This window comes from Anas platyrhynchos, chromosome 7, assembly GCF_047663525.1.
Source record: "Anas platyrhynchos isolate ZD024472 breed Pekin duck chromosome 7, IASCAAS_PekinDuck_T2T, whole genome shotgun sequence".
In the NCBI taxonomy this organism is placed as follows: Eukaryota; Metazoa; Chordata; class Aves; order Anseriformes; family Anatidae; genus Anas; species Anas platyrhynchos.
Genome location: NC_092593.1, coordinates 42653378 through 42665948, shown reverse-complemented (window position 1 = coordinate 42665948; position 12571 = coordinate 42653378). Strand labels below are relative to the sequence as shown.

Sequence of the window (12571 nt, the reverse complement as noted above, 5' to 3'; positions counted from 1 at the left end):
AAGGCTAGTCAATTTGTCCTCCGAAGCCAGGTCCAAACCGTTTTGTTTTATTTATTTATTTATTTATTTTCATTACATTTCAGAGTTGGTCCAAAAATTCCATAGGGGTTTCTTTTAGACCTTGTTGGAAGCATATTCTCAATTCCCAATTCATCCAGATTTTAGTATTTACTTAGCCGTTCATAATTTTAGGGATGATTAGGGTCTCAGTGGGGTCGGTCAGGGGAATGCAGTTGTCCACAGTTCCCTGAGCGGTCCCATCGGTAATCTGAGCTCGCACATGAACTCAGGTTGTTTTAAGAGTTAACTGTTTTTCTGTTTCCATAACAACTCTCTCTTGGACCCATCATGATCCATTTGCCCCGAAGGGCTAACACCCATGATTTTAAGATCTCTGCCTAGAGCAGAGGCAGAACTATTAACATTCCTACATCCTCTTTCCCTGCTCATTCAACTTCAAACACCTTTAACACTTTCAACAACCCTTTTAACACTTCCTTTATCTTTCTCCAGCCTGTACTTCTCTAATGCCAACATCAAAGGCTCAGTCAGGGGCCAACTTAATTCCGTACCTTTTCCCACCAAGATGCTGAAACAACATCAGTATACAACATTTCATCCTATTCTCCTTCTCAAAACCAACATTAACTGTAGCAAAACATTAGAGTTTAAAGTTCCATTTAGGGGCCACTTTTCTCCACATTCCAGCTTATAAAGCGGCCACCATTGATTACAATATTTTATCAATGTTTTCCTGTTCACACTTCCACCGGCAGATCCTCCAATATCCTTCCAGTGACTCAAAACACATCCTAACGCACTTTTCTTAGGAATTTCACTGCTTACTTGCCCCCCCATTTTCCAGTTTACACTTTCAGAATACACGTGTTACTTACAAAAGCGTATCACAAAAACGTATCACTCACAAAATTACAGGCACGCAATATCTTTCAGTAGCGATGTCACAAAGCTACTATTACCAGCAATATTGCTAAAATCACAATAACAATAGTCAGAGTCAAATTCCACATGCGATAACTCAGAAAACCGAACTGTGTAACACCATAACGATATCTTTCTTATAACAATGCCACAAACCTACTATTACCACCAGAAAAATAGCCAAAATCACAGTAACAATAACCAGAGTTAAATACCATACTCCATGAGTCAGAAAACCGAAATAAACAACACAATTCCAGATGGACCTTAAAGCGAGCTCTTTCCTTAAGGTCCCCAAATATACTTATGGTGCTTACCACAAAGTATATACCAAACACTGCCTCGCAGAAGATCACCTTCCGACTTACAGACAGTTCCAGATACAGATGGACCTCAAGGTCCCCAGATATACTTGTGGTACTAACCACAAAGTATATACCAAATACTGTCCTGCAGAAGTCACCTTCCGACTTACTGGACAGTCCCAGATGACCGGCCTACCAGAAAACCAAACCAGAATAAAGAATATACTCACTTACAATGATGGGGTCCTTGTCTGCCTCCGCAGTGATCCGGTGAGTCGAGGAGTCCCTCCGGGAAATCCCGGGGGTACCCTAGGGAGTTCTGTCCCCAGCGGGTCCTGCGGACCGGCAGAGAGGTAGTCCCATCTGGGGTGCCAGATTGATTCAAAGATCGAAGCCGAAATTCCTTTAAGTGGTATATTCTTTATTGCAGCGCTGGATGCACGGGGGATCTCTCCACCTATCGTGCATACCCAAAGCGGAAAGCAGTCTTGAATTTATACAATCAATCTATCAATATTCTACAAGCGCCTATACATATGCATTACCTATCCCCGCCTTCCCTCGCTTCTCATGCTAATTAGCCTTTTGGCACCTTGCGCCTGCGTAGAGCCTCCCAAGAATTGTGGGCAGGGGTCTTTGGGACGTGGGCAGGGGTCTTTGGGAGGAAGACCCCGAGTCTTCCTCACAGTGTACTTTTCACCTTTGGTCAGGAATCTGCTGAATTGGCACGTTTCTTAATTGCGAGAGCTGGTTGTTGCCAATTCTTCCGTTTGTTGTATCTTTATAATGAATTCCAATGTCCAATTTTGAGATTTATAGTCCTTACATTTGTTTCTCTGTCCGTCTGCCGCTTCCTTATCATGAGTTCCAGTGTCTTGTTTTGAGATATACAGTCCATGTCTGGGGATTGTCCTTGCCTCCCCAATGCCTCCCCAATACCTCCTTAATCAAAACAAAGTGTTACAAGTCACTTCACGAAGAACACAGTCAGAGACAATACTTGTTTGGTTAGTTATCATTCTAAATTATATTCCTGTGGTATGAATGAGATGTGCTGGAGGCCTCCGTGTGCGATGGTGCTGTGTGAGTGAGACGCAGCGTTGCTGCAAAGCGAGTGCAGAGTTCCGATCCGTTGTTCCGTACTCTCCGCAAGGGGAGTGGGCAGAGATGAACGAAGTGCTTGACAGACTGAAAAGAAGTGCTGTTTTATCCAAGTTTTGAGTGGTGGTGCCTAATATATGGGCCCGGTGTATCTTGTGTATCCTATTTTTGCTCTTAAATGTTTTGACTGTGACAAGAAAAAGGCAGGAGCATGACATGACATGCTTCCTGCAACATATGAGGCCCGCACAGGGCGAGACCTGGACTCGCTGAGACCTGAACAGGCCGAGACCAGAGCAGTGCTGGGAGACCCGAGACACTACGGAGGGACTACCGCTGGACGGAGAGAGCCCTGAGAGACGCTGCGGAGCCACGGACGGCTCTGAGAGACACAGAATAGACCTGACAGAAGCTGCAAAACGCGGGGAAATTGAAGTAATTGCAGAACATCCGAGATCGAGTTGCTACGGGAGACCAGAGGCGTCAGTGGACACCGGTAGCTGACCCTCAGCGTGTGGCGAGTCAGCACAGAGCAGAGGGGCGGACATCAGGACCCTGCAGCCTGTCTGACATAACCATGGAGGCAGCGGCAGCAGCGGCTGTGCTGCTTCACTCTAGCATTCTTTTTATAAGAGGTTTATCTTGCAATGCAAAAAAGACTATTCGTCCCCAGATCGGTGTTATAACTATTGCTAATGATGACTTAGCTCTATTGCAGGGCGGGAGTGCAGAGACGCAGATTACACTGCCAAATGACCACCGGCAGGCTCTTTCACAAACCTAAGGTTGCAGCTGGCACTGCCTGCAGCCGTATAGCAGACGTTCCACTCTCTTTCCTAACTAGTAATCATGTGTCTCATCCATTTGTGGTGAATGGTCAGTGGCAAAAAGAAAAGGAGGATGCCACTGACACTAACAGCATGGGTAATAGGAGTAGTATAAGTGACACAGGTGACGGTGCGGGGTGCTGGGTGCTCTGCCTGCTGCTCACCTTCGCCTGACTGTGCACTGCTGCCGACGGTGCTAGAGTAAAATGTGAAGACTGCTCAGATGGCAGTGATGAGAGTGCTTGTGTGAAGAAGATGTGTACTGAATCTGACTTTGTGTGCATAGATATCAATAAAGTGTGTAACCAACAGAGAGACTGCAAGGACTGGGGTGATGAGCCCCTGAAGGAATGCAACAAAAATGAATGTGACTGTCCAGCTGGGAAACTGTGGAGATAGTGATGAATGCCAAAACCCTGGTATCTGTAGTCAAATCTGTATCAACCTGAAAGGCTATCAGATGAATCCTGCTACAGGAACCTGGAAAGGGCCATACGGCAAAGCAAATTAGATAACTGTTATTTAACTTGTCAGAAGATAAAAAAGAAAGTGTTTCAACAAGCAGCCACGGGAGGGAAGAATCACTGAACCCTTGGTGTGAGGGACTGTACCTTGTTTTACTGACTACTGAAACAGCTGTGAGAACCGCAGAAAGGGACCCATGCATCCAGAATAAAAGGACCAGTAACTACTGAAACTCGGAGGGTTGAGTCCACTCCTGGGAAACTGAAACTCAAGCTAAGGAAGAACTAATATTCTGGCAACGAGGCTCTGCAGGCTCTGCATGAATTAAGGATGCCAAATAAAGGGGACAAGCCTGAAGGGAGGAAAGGGAGAAGGCAAGACCAGGGCAGGACCCTCCACTGTGGTGTGTATGGTCTACCGAGGGAGGCAACCCCTATGGGTATTGACTGCCGAGTGAGAGGGCCTCGACTGGACTTCTCCCACACTAAGGTCAGGTTGTCCTGAGAAAATAACATAAGAACCTTTTTTTTAACCTATATAAAATTGTGATTCATTTTCCAGGAGCTGGATCACCCTGACAGGCCGAACGGTAACACAAGCCTGAATCAACCCTGAAGGTGTTTGCCTATTATGATCCAGATACGTGGGCAGAAGACAGATCCTGGGACTATAGGACCCCAGTATATATACTTAATAGAATAATTAGGTTATTAGCTGTAATAGAAATAGTTATAAATGATGAGAACTGCTTTGTATCAAAATTGCCTAGCTTTGGATTATTTACTAGCACAAGAAGGAGAAGTCTGTGGAAAATTTAGCTTTAGTAATTGCTGTTTAAAGATTGATAAAAAGGGTGTTTCTTCCTAGTAGCTGATAGAATGTTATGTTCTGGTTTAGGATGAGAAGAATGTTAATAATATGCTGATGTTTTAATTGTTTTTAATTGTTACAGAGCAGTGTTTACACCAAGCCAAGGACCAAGCCAAATTCAGCTTCTCACTGTCCTGCCAGCAGGCAGGCTGGGAGGAGGGCCGGACTGCTCGGGGTTGGGTTGGGCATCGGACAGCAGGTGGTGAGCAGTTGCATTGTGCAACACTTGTTTCGTATACATTATTACTAGTAGTAATATTATCATCATTATTATTGTTATTATTATTATTATTATTTTCTTGTTAACTCACAGGCTTCACTTTCCCATTTCTCTCTCCCATCCCAGAGAAGGAGAGGGGGGAGGTGAGCGAGCAAACACAAACCTGGAAGGATATGGAATGGGATTTATTTTCATGGCTGCCTGGTGGACCATGGGTTAAAAGAGTGTTATTTTTATTGTTATGTGGTGTAATGACGTTATTATTTGTACCTTGTATGATACCTTGTTTTACATTATCAATACGCCGGGTGATAAATAGTACATTGGTAATAACTTCATTAAAAAAGGAAGGGAATATGTCAATTATGATGCTTAAGGATTGGACCCTCCAAGAACAAACTGATGAAATCCAATTATTAATAACAGAAGAGACACGAATTGGGGATAGTAAAAAGAAGATAAGGGATTGTGAGGAATGTTTTAACAATTCCAATTCGTGTCCATAAATTCGTGTCCATAAAGAATAATTCTGTTTGAATCCTGTCTGCCTCTGGGCCCTGCACTGGCAATTTAGTTCTTGAATCCCAGATGCAGTGTGTCCCAGTCTCCCCCTCATTCTAGTCAATTTATCACGTCTTCAGAAAACACTCCTTAAATTTGTGAACCTGTTTGCTTTTGTTATTCCGGACTTCTATTTCTAACAGTTACAGCCTTTTTTCCTGTCTTCTTCGAGATTAACTTAACACTGCTATAGATGTGTCTGTGAATGGCTGGGGAAGAATGTTTTAATTACTCGTGAAGCGTCAAATAAGAAAGCTGTTTGTGTTTGATGTCTGGGAGTTTCAGAACAACTGATAACAACTAGTGACTGTTATGAGATCCTTGGTATCTGGCCAGGGGGTCCAAGAGATTAAGAGGAAGAAAAAAGAAGCTGAAGGACGGTTGGGAGACAAGACCTGTGGAGAGTGTACAGAGAGTGTTCCATAAACTTGGAATAGTGCCGAGTAAGTACAAAGGGTGAGAGGAAGACTACGAGCCTTCAGCATGAAAGACCCCTAGAGACCCCCAGAGGAGACTGGTGCGCATGCTCCAGTAGGAGGAACTGGACCCCGGAAGCTAATTATAATAATCTATTTTTTTTAGAAGTAGTAATGAATATGTATTAGTCTAGGTGCATAAAAATCAGCTGCTTGATGTAACTGGTGTGCGTCCTGGTGGAGCAGAGACTCCCGGTGCACCCAGCGCTGTTTGCTTACCTCTATTCCTTTATATTCTTTTAATAAATCCTATTTTTTTATTTAATCCTAATTTGAATCCTGAGCCATTTATAACAATATTTTCTGCTTTTTAAAAGAAAGTTGCTTGCAGAACTCTCCTCAAGTTTTCTGTTGATCAATAGCACAAAAGACAGATCTATCAGCTCCTCCAAAGGGGAAAAAAAAAAAAAAAACGCATCAGATTTTGAAGGACAGGTTTTGGTCAGGAAAAAAGGTGTTCCTGAAGCCAAACGCTATTCCTCTTCAAAGAGAAGTTACCTTCTGTCCTGTATTTCAGTTATTTACAAACTGATTTTTTTTTTTTTTAAATAAATGCCTTTAGAGGTTGATGGTACTTTACATTCAGACGTCTGGTGCTTAGCTTAACAGCTGCATGCAGAAACATCCTCAAGTCTGTTTCCTGTGGCAGCCAGCACCTTCTGTTCTCCCTAGATCAGCAGGAGCTAGAGGCCTGCAGCACTTACAGAATCAGATCTTTAAGATAGCAGGGACTAACAGTCATAATTAGAACACGCAATCTATTATGTCAAACAATAAAAAAGGATCAGGAAGCAAATCATTGATACATCACTACAATATGGCAGTTAAACCTTAGTCATTTAGTGAGAATTAGAAGTTAAAAGCAAGTGTCACCCAGTAACACCTTCAAGTGTGGATGTTTACACCCATTTTCCAACTGGCAGGGTTTGTGGCTGGTAAAGTGCTGAACAATTTCCAATTAGCAATTCAGTAGTATTGCCTTACCCTGATGCTTTAATGCATTCTTCTCCATGGCTCATACAATTTGTATACAAGGGAAAATGAAAAGGAAAATTTTACAAAAAACAAACAATAAAAACCAGACTTTATAAAGAACAAATCGAGATGCTAAGTTCCCACTCTTACCTTTTGTACAAGACTACACCAGTTATCAAAATCACATTCTTCTTTGCAAAAGAAGCCCTTAGGGGAAAAAACAAACACACAGAGTTTTACCTTTGCAGATGGTAGGTATGTGGTACCAGCAGGTAAGGCGGTTTGACCTCTGATACAGTAATGCCCTGTACGATCAGTACATATAAGACTCCAAATATGTGGCAGCTCTAGGGAGAGAACCCACGGGGAGAACAAGGCCCTGCAAACCCCTAACGAAATAGTCAAGCAAAAAATAGCAGCAGCTCCTGTGTGCTCCTCCATGGAGCGCCACCCAGTTCCTACAGTCCAGGTATCAGCAGAAGCTGAAAACTTGTAGATGATGGACCACCTAAGGAACATTTCCATTCTGGTATCTATACTGAAAATATTTGCTCTTCGTTATGATTTTGTCTGTCTCGTTGCATCATGCCACATTTTGCACAGTTACGTAGTTAAGTATTAAAACAAAACAAAACAAAACAAAACAAAAAAACTTTCTAAAAAGCAGCAGTATTAAAAAACAGGTATGTGAATGAATGACAGATACCGGTATCTTTACAGATTGTTTAAAGCTTTAGAAACACATCCCACTGGTGACAACTGCCAATCACCCAATCACAGGATACTGGCATGGGATCAGATCCAATTTTTTCAAATACCACAGTACCCCCATGACATTTTGGGTGAATTACAAATAATACATTTGTATTTGTAATTTTGGGTGAAATACAATAATTCCACTTAAACATTTTCAACTTATGATATAAAGTAAGTTTAAGTAACTTGTCTAGAGGTGACCAAACATAAAGTAGTGATAGAATAAAACACGTAAACCTGTTTCAGTTCCTTGCTCTGACCATTATAATGCCTCTTGAAAGAAGTAAAAGCTGCTCAGTAAAGAAAACAAAGCGAGCTCCCTACAGTACAGACAGCTCCCCACTTGCCCTAAGATTCTCCATGTAGTTATGTACAAACTACTATGTGTTGATCACAGAAGACAGCTTTGTGATCTTGGTTCTGTTCAAGGAGATGCATTGCTGCCCTTACCAATGTAGAGAGACATTACTTTGAGATAAAGTACATGCATTCAAGATTTCCTGACACTTACTAAAGCTACTGAAGGGTCCAAATTCATGATCTTCATTCTATGTGGGGCTTCCTGGCAGTGGAAACTCTCATCGTCAACCGTGCCATTTTCTTCTGAATCTACAAAGCTTTGAGTGGTGTGAGGGTCCAGATAGATCAGCTCATTGCCTGGATGGGTAAAAGCCGTATGTTAAAAATAAGCAAGTGACATTAATAAGCACTTGGTCCAGAACTGTAAAATAGAAATTAGATTGCCATTGCAGTCAGTATAATCTAGACTTTCCAGCTAGGGATTCTTTAAGAGAATCGGAAGGTTTAGACACAGCGTTTCCCACAGGGTATTTAGTATAACTTCCTATTGTCACCTATTACTGTAATTTTTTGGTTGGTTATGTTCTATCTTTGTCGCATACTTTTATTTTTCCATGTGAGATCCAGTACTTTTTTTTTTTTTTTTTTTTAAATCTCAAGTGTTGTAAACACTAACATTTGACAGATTAAAAGGTACAGGATGTTCACAGATGCAATCTGTAATCCCATTAGGCATTCATTCAGAAATTGGAACAAAAAAGCCTAACTAAAACAGGTTAGGTTTTACAAAAGGACAAAATAGGGTTGCAAAATTTTGGCCCAAAGTGGGGTGAAATCTGAAGGAATGCATTTTAAATTAATTAGAGCAATACTTAATAACAGAAGGTATGCAAAAGGTGAAAAAGATACTGCTATCAGAAACAGTTTTGAAATACAAGAAAATAAAAGTGACATTTGACCAATACACTTGTCAAATGCTATCAGCTATTCTCAGTATGTTGCTCTTGTTGATGTCATCACTTATTTTTACACCTAGCTTTGCTGTTAACTTTCTGCTCCTGTTAAGGATCATCTCATACTGTTTCTAAACTCTTTTAGATATGCTTCTTCATTTATTTTATTCTATTCTCATCTTTCTTTACTTCTAGAGGTTCACGCTTAGACCCCTTACTATTTCCCCTTCAAAAAATGTTCTCTTTTGATCATCTGCACATTTGGAATAAGTTTCTTTTTTCCTTACCTAAAAATCCTATGAAATAATAGGCATTATTTGGTTTCCCTCCTAATGCTCCCAAAGACTGTGGCATCTTAAAGCATTCCTAGGAGTTCAAAAGGAATAAAGGAAATTGTAATTCATTTCTTTACTGACATCACACATACCCAAACTTATTTGACAGTAACGAGCAATGAATTGAAAGAAAACCTTACTTTAAATGCATCAATATATACGGGATTTATGTGATTTATCCCTAGTCGTAGAGGTATAATAAGCAAGAGGGCTTTCCAGCCTGTGCAGAGTCCTCCTGCCTTCTTGCTTCGGCCAAGAGCACTTCTGTGCAAATGTGCACTGCTGTGGGACGCGCTGCTGCTCTGAGGAGGGGACCAGCACATTTTTTCTGCGGGAATAAAACTAGAAATCAGTCAACGCACAGAGGAACACAAAGCAGATCTTCCTCTCAGTAGTGAATTAAGCTAGTTTGCCAGGGATCTTTATAGGGCACCCAAGACAAAACGAGCCGGGCATGGCAATTACAGCTATTTAGTAGAAGTAATTCTAGCAGACAGTATGTGCTGGCACGTCCAAGTGAGACGTTAGATCAATGATTGGGGGATGACAATTTAAGACTGCAGTGACATGTCCTATTAATGTTATTAATAGTGTCAAGCTTTGCCTATAAAACGCCAGAGAAATGAAATGGCAGCAATGATGACAGTAGGAATTCTTCAAGGAGCTCTTCACATCCAGTGATGTGAGCACGAAGTTGGCATCAGGGATCAAAAAAACACAACTGAGTTTGTATGTCCTTCTTCCCTCTTCTTACCCTTGCAAGACAAACCCATGGCCCCCCAAGTATTTGTTCATGTTTAGATACATGCTGGCAAATGGAGTCAAATCAGAAACTGTTACCAGAAAACTGATGAGGTGTCACTTACTGATGTCGTCAATGACCACCGTATTGCCCATAGATACATAAACTGCTAATGAATTCCATTCATCAAATAAAGCAAGCTTCCTAGAAAACATTAAGGTACTAATTAATATAAACTAGTTGGATCAAAAGGGTAGCTTTACACTCAGAACCATTTATTTATTTTTTTTTTCTTAAGAAAAAACATCCTTTCTGCATTTTTTAAAGTCTCCATGTAAGAAAAAGAAAACTTTAAACATTAAATGTTTAATATCTTTAGAAAAATAGGTACTGAGTGGTACCAGGAAAAACATATGCGCTGCACCATGTGCAAACTGTTTTGTCTTACTGCTAAGTGCAGTGACAGTAACAGTTCAACTACATCAAGTTTATTACTTTTTATTGCACTCGACAGTCTCTGCACTGGGTTCTTGCCCAATTGTGTCTTTTCTCATCTGGAAAAGAAAAAAATTCCTATGCCAGTTTTGCAGATTACTTTTTGCTTAAGAAATTCCACTGAATTCAGTGGAATTACTTCTGCCTGAGCCTGCGTGCACAGCAGAAATGGGGCGTTAAAAGCTAAATCAGCTAAGGGTTTGGGGCACCAAAACTTCAGTGGGAGACAGCAGCACACAGTTTTATGTCCACTTCTGCAAAATCCAAACCTTTGGGGAAGGGAGCTACACTCTTAAGCTGCACTGGCAGAATTAGCTGTTTCAAATAAGCCAGAAAGAAATGGGGGTGAGCGTTTCACCATGAAAAACTTGGCCATGAAAGATCTGGAGTCCAGGGCATGCTTCAGCTCCCCTCCCTCTTCAGATCATGTGCCTGTTCCAGGGTGTCAAAGACTTGCTGCTGAGCTCGCAGGACCTGTAGCCTAGCCCCTGCCTGAGGTAAGACACCTCCACGTACCCCTGGAGAACTGAGCAGCCTCAGTTCCTTTCAGTGTGGCTCCCAGACTATGAGGAGCTGCCCATCTTTATCCAGTAGCCTTGCTGGCAGAACTGCTGCTCAGAAAGGGAGGAATTGCAGCTCAGTTCCCTCCTCAGCCGAGATGGCTTCTCTCTGATGTTTCACACCACCACTCCGACCTACACGGTGGCACTCTCGACCTGCCAGAGCTGTGCCACTGTGCAGAAAGGAATATACATCTGTGGTGTGACTGGTGAGGGCATGCAGACGGCATAGCAGGAGACTTTCCTGCAGTTTCTTCTCCTCAGGCTCTTCCTTTATTAAAATTTAGAGGTCACCCATTCCCAACTCAGTACCTGCACACCGAGCTGTGGCATGACATTCCATGCTGCACTTGTAAATAGATGGCAAGTACATTCCTGACTGTGGGACAGGGGGAGATGCAGCCTTCAAAACTCTGCCTGGGCCTTCTCTTGGCTGCCCCAGGGGAGTACGTTCTGAATGAGACTGGTATGATCTCACTTACTTTAGTACTTGAGCAACTGTATTTGGTCCAAACCATTCTCCAATTGACTTCCCCTCTCCAACACCCACCTGTGCTGTTTTCACAGTGAAAAAAAGACACACGTACACAAAATCAAAGAAAAATGAGACCATAAAGAATGTGGGAACAATATACAGTAAATACCGTGACTGTCAAACATTCTAGAGTAACTGCAATCTGTATTTAGCAATAACAATTATTTTCTCAATCTATGCTCTTTTCAAAACTTAGGGAGTGCCAGTTTCTTTAATAAACAAAAGGCTTCTAAACTATAATGAGAATTACAAGTTAACAAATGTTAGTGCCCCTTATTACAAATTACAGCAATAAGCTACAAGACTGTCTATTCTAGCATTACTGACTCTGGTACCCAAGGCTTACAGAGTTTATCAAGAGCTAGATTCTAGTACATGGCTTTATTTAGGTCTCAGGGAATGTTTCTGTACTACTAGTCTTTGCGCCCATCTGCATACCTTTTTATTTTTGTATAAGCATACACATTGTCTTCACATCCACTTCTTAAAATTATGAATTAACATACTGCAAATTAGTGATTCAACACAGTAGAAATTTCAGTGGAAAAAACCTGAAAGTTTATGTTTGTTCTTACCCATCTGGTGGATTGAATAACAGCAAGCCTTCCTGTCGAGAAAGCATCGTAGGATTCTGTGATATTCTTCTGGTTGTTTTTTGTGTTTTTCCCATTGCCAATCTGAAAGGAAAAATTGATATAGAATAAAAAATGGTGTCGTTTTCATTACACTGATCAAATGTCTAGACAGCAGAAAGCTTTATAATGAGATGTTAAAAGACATTTCAATTCATCTCGAATATTTACATTTTGTGTAGAGCTCCTAGAATTCCAAGCTTGTTATTTATCATCAAGCTGCACTTTATCATCATAGGCTAGATTGTAAAAACAGGGAAAATAAAACAAAACAAAAACATCAACTGCAAACATATTCTGACGGATCATGCTGCGTGTTGATAGCCATTCCAGTATCTCTGAGCTTCCAAGATTATTTAAAAGTACAGGCTGTGTTTAGACCTTGTTGGATTTCTAAGCACCCATTAAATAACAACATAAGATCCATACAGAAAGTCCAAACACTCCACTGGCAGCATCCTGGGATGTGACATGCATGCTTAAGAGCTTGCACCAGGGGGGTTTGGACCTCGTGCTGCTGA

General features: G+C 41.5%; 1 protein-coding gene across 1 annotated transcript; it reads right to left on the bottom strand.

Moving 5' to 3' along the window:
• Nucleotides 1-6815: 6815 nt before the first annotated feature.
• Nucleotides 6816-9316, bottom strand: LOC140002988 (cysteine protease ATG4A-like). The gene is made up of 4 exons (XM_072041405.1): nucleotides 9227-9316; nucleotides 9039-9117; nucleotides 8010-8155; nucleotides 6816-6949 (listed from the first exon to the last, which is right to left on the bottom strand). The coding sequence occupies exons 2-4, from the start codon at nucleotides 9103-9105 to the stop codon at nucleotides 6875-6877; spliced, it is 288 nt and encodes a 95-aa protein (XP_071897506.1). The 5' UTR covers nucleotides 9106-9117; nucleotides 9227-9316; the 3' UTR covers nucleotides 6816-6874.
• Nucleotides 9317-12571: the final 3255 nt, after the last annotated feature.

Excerpts from the sequence above, each read along its gene's own strand:
- LOC140002988 (XM_072041405.1), bottom strand. The coding sequence starts at position 9,105 with ATGCCACAGTCTTTGGGAGCATTAGGAGGGAAACCAAATAATGCCTAT. Across the intron at positions 8,156-9,038 it reads TTATTTCATAGGATTTTTAG|GCAATGAGCTGATCTATCTG; the intron begins GTAAGGAAAAAA and ends TTACCCATCCAG. Across the intron at positions 6,950-8,009 it reads TGGACCCTTCAGTAGCTTTA|GGCTTCTTTTGCAAAGAAGA; the intron begins GTAAGTGTCAGG and ends TTTTCCCCTAAG.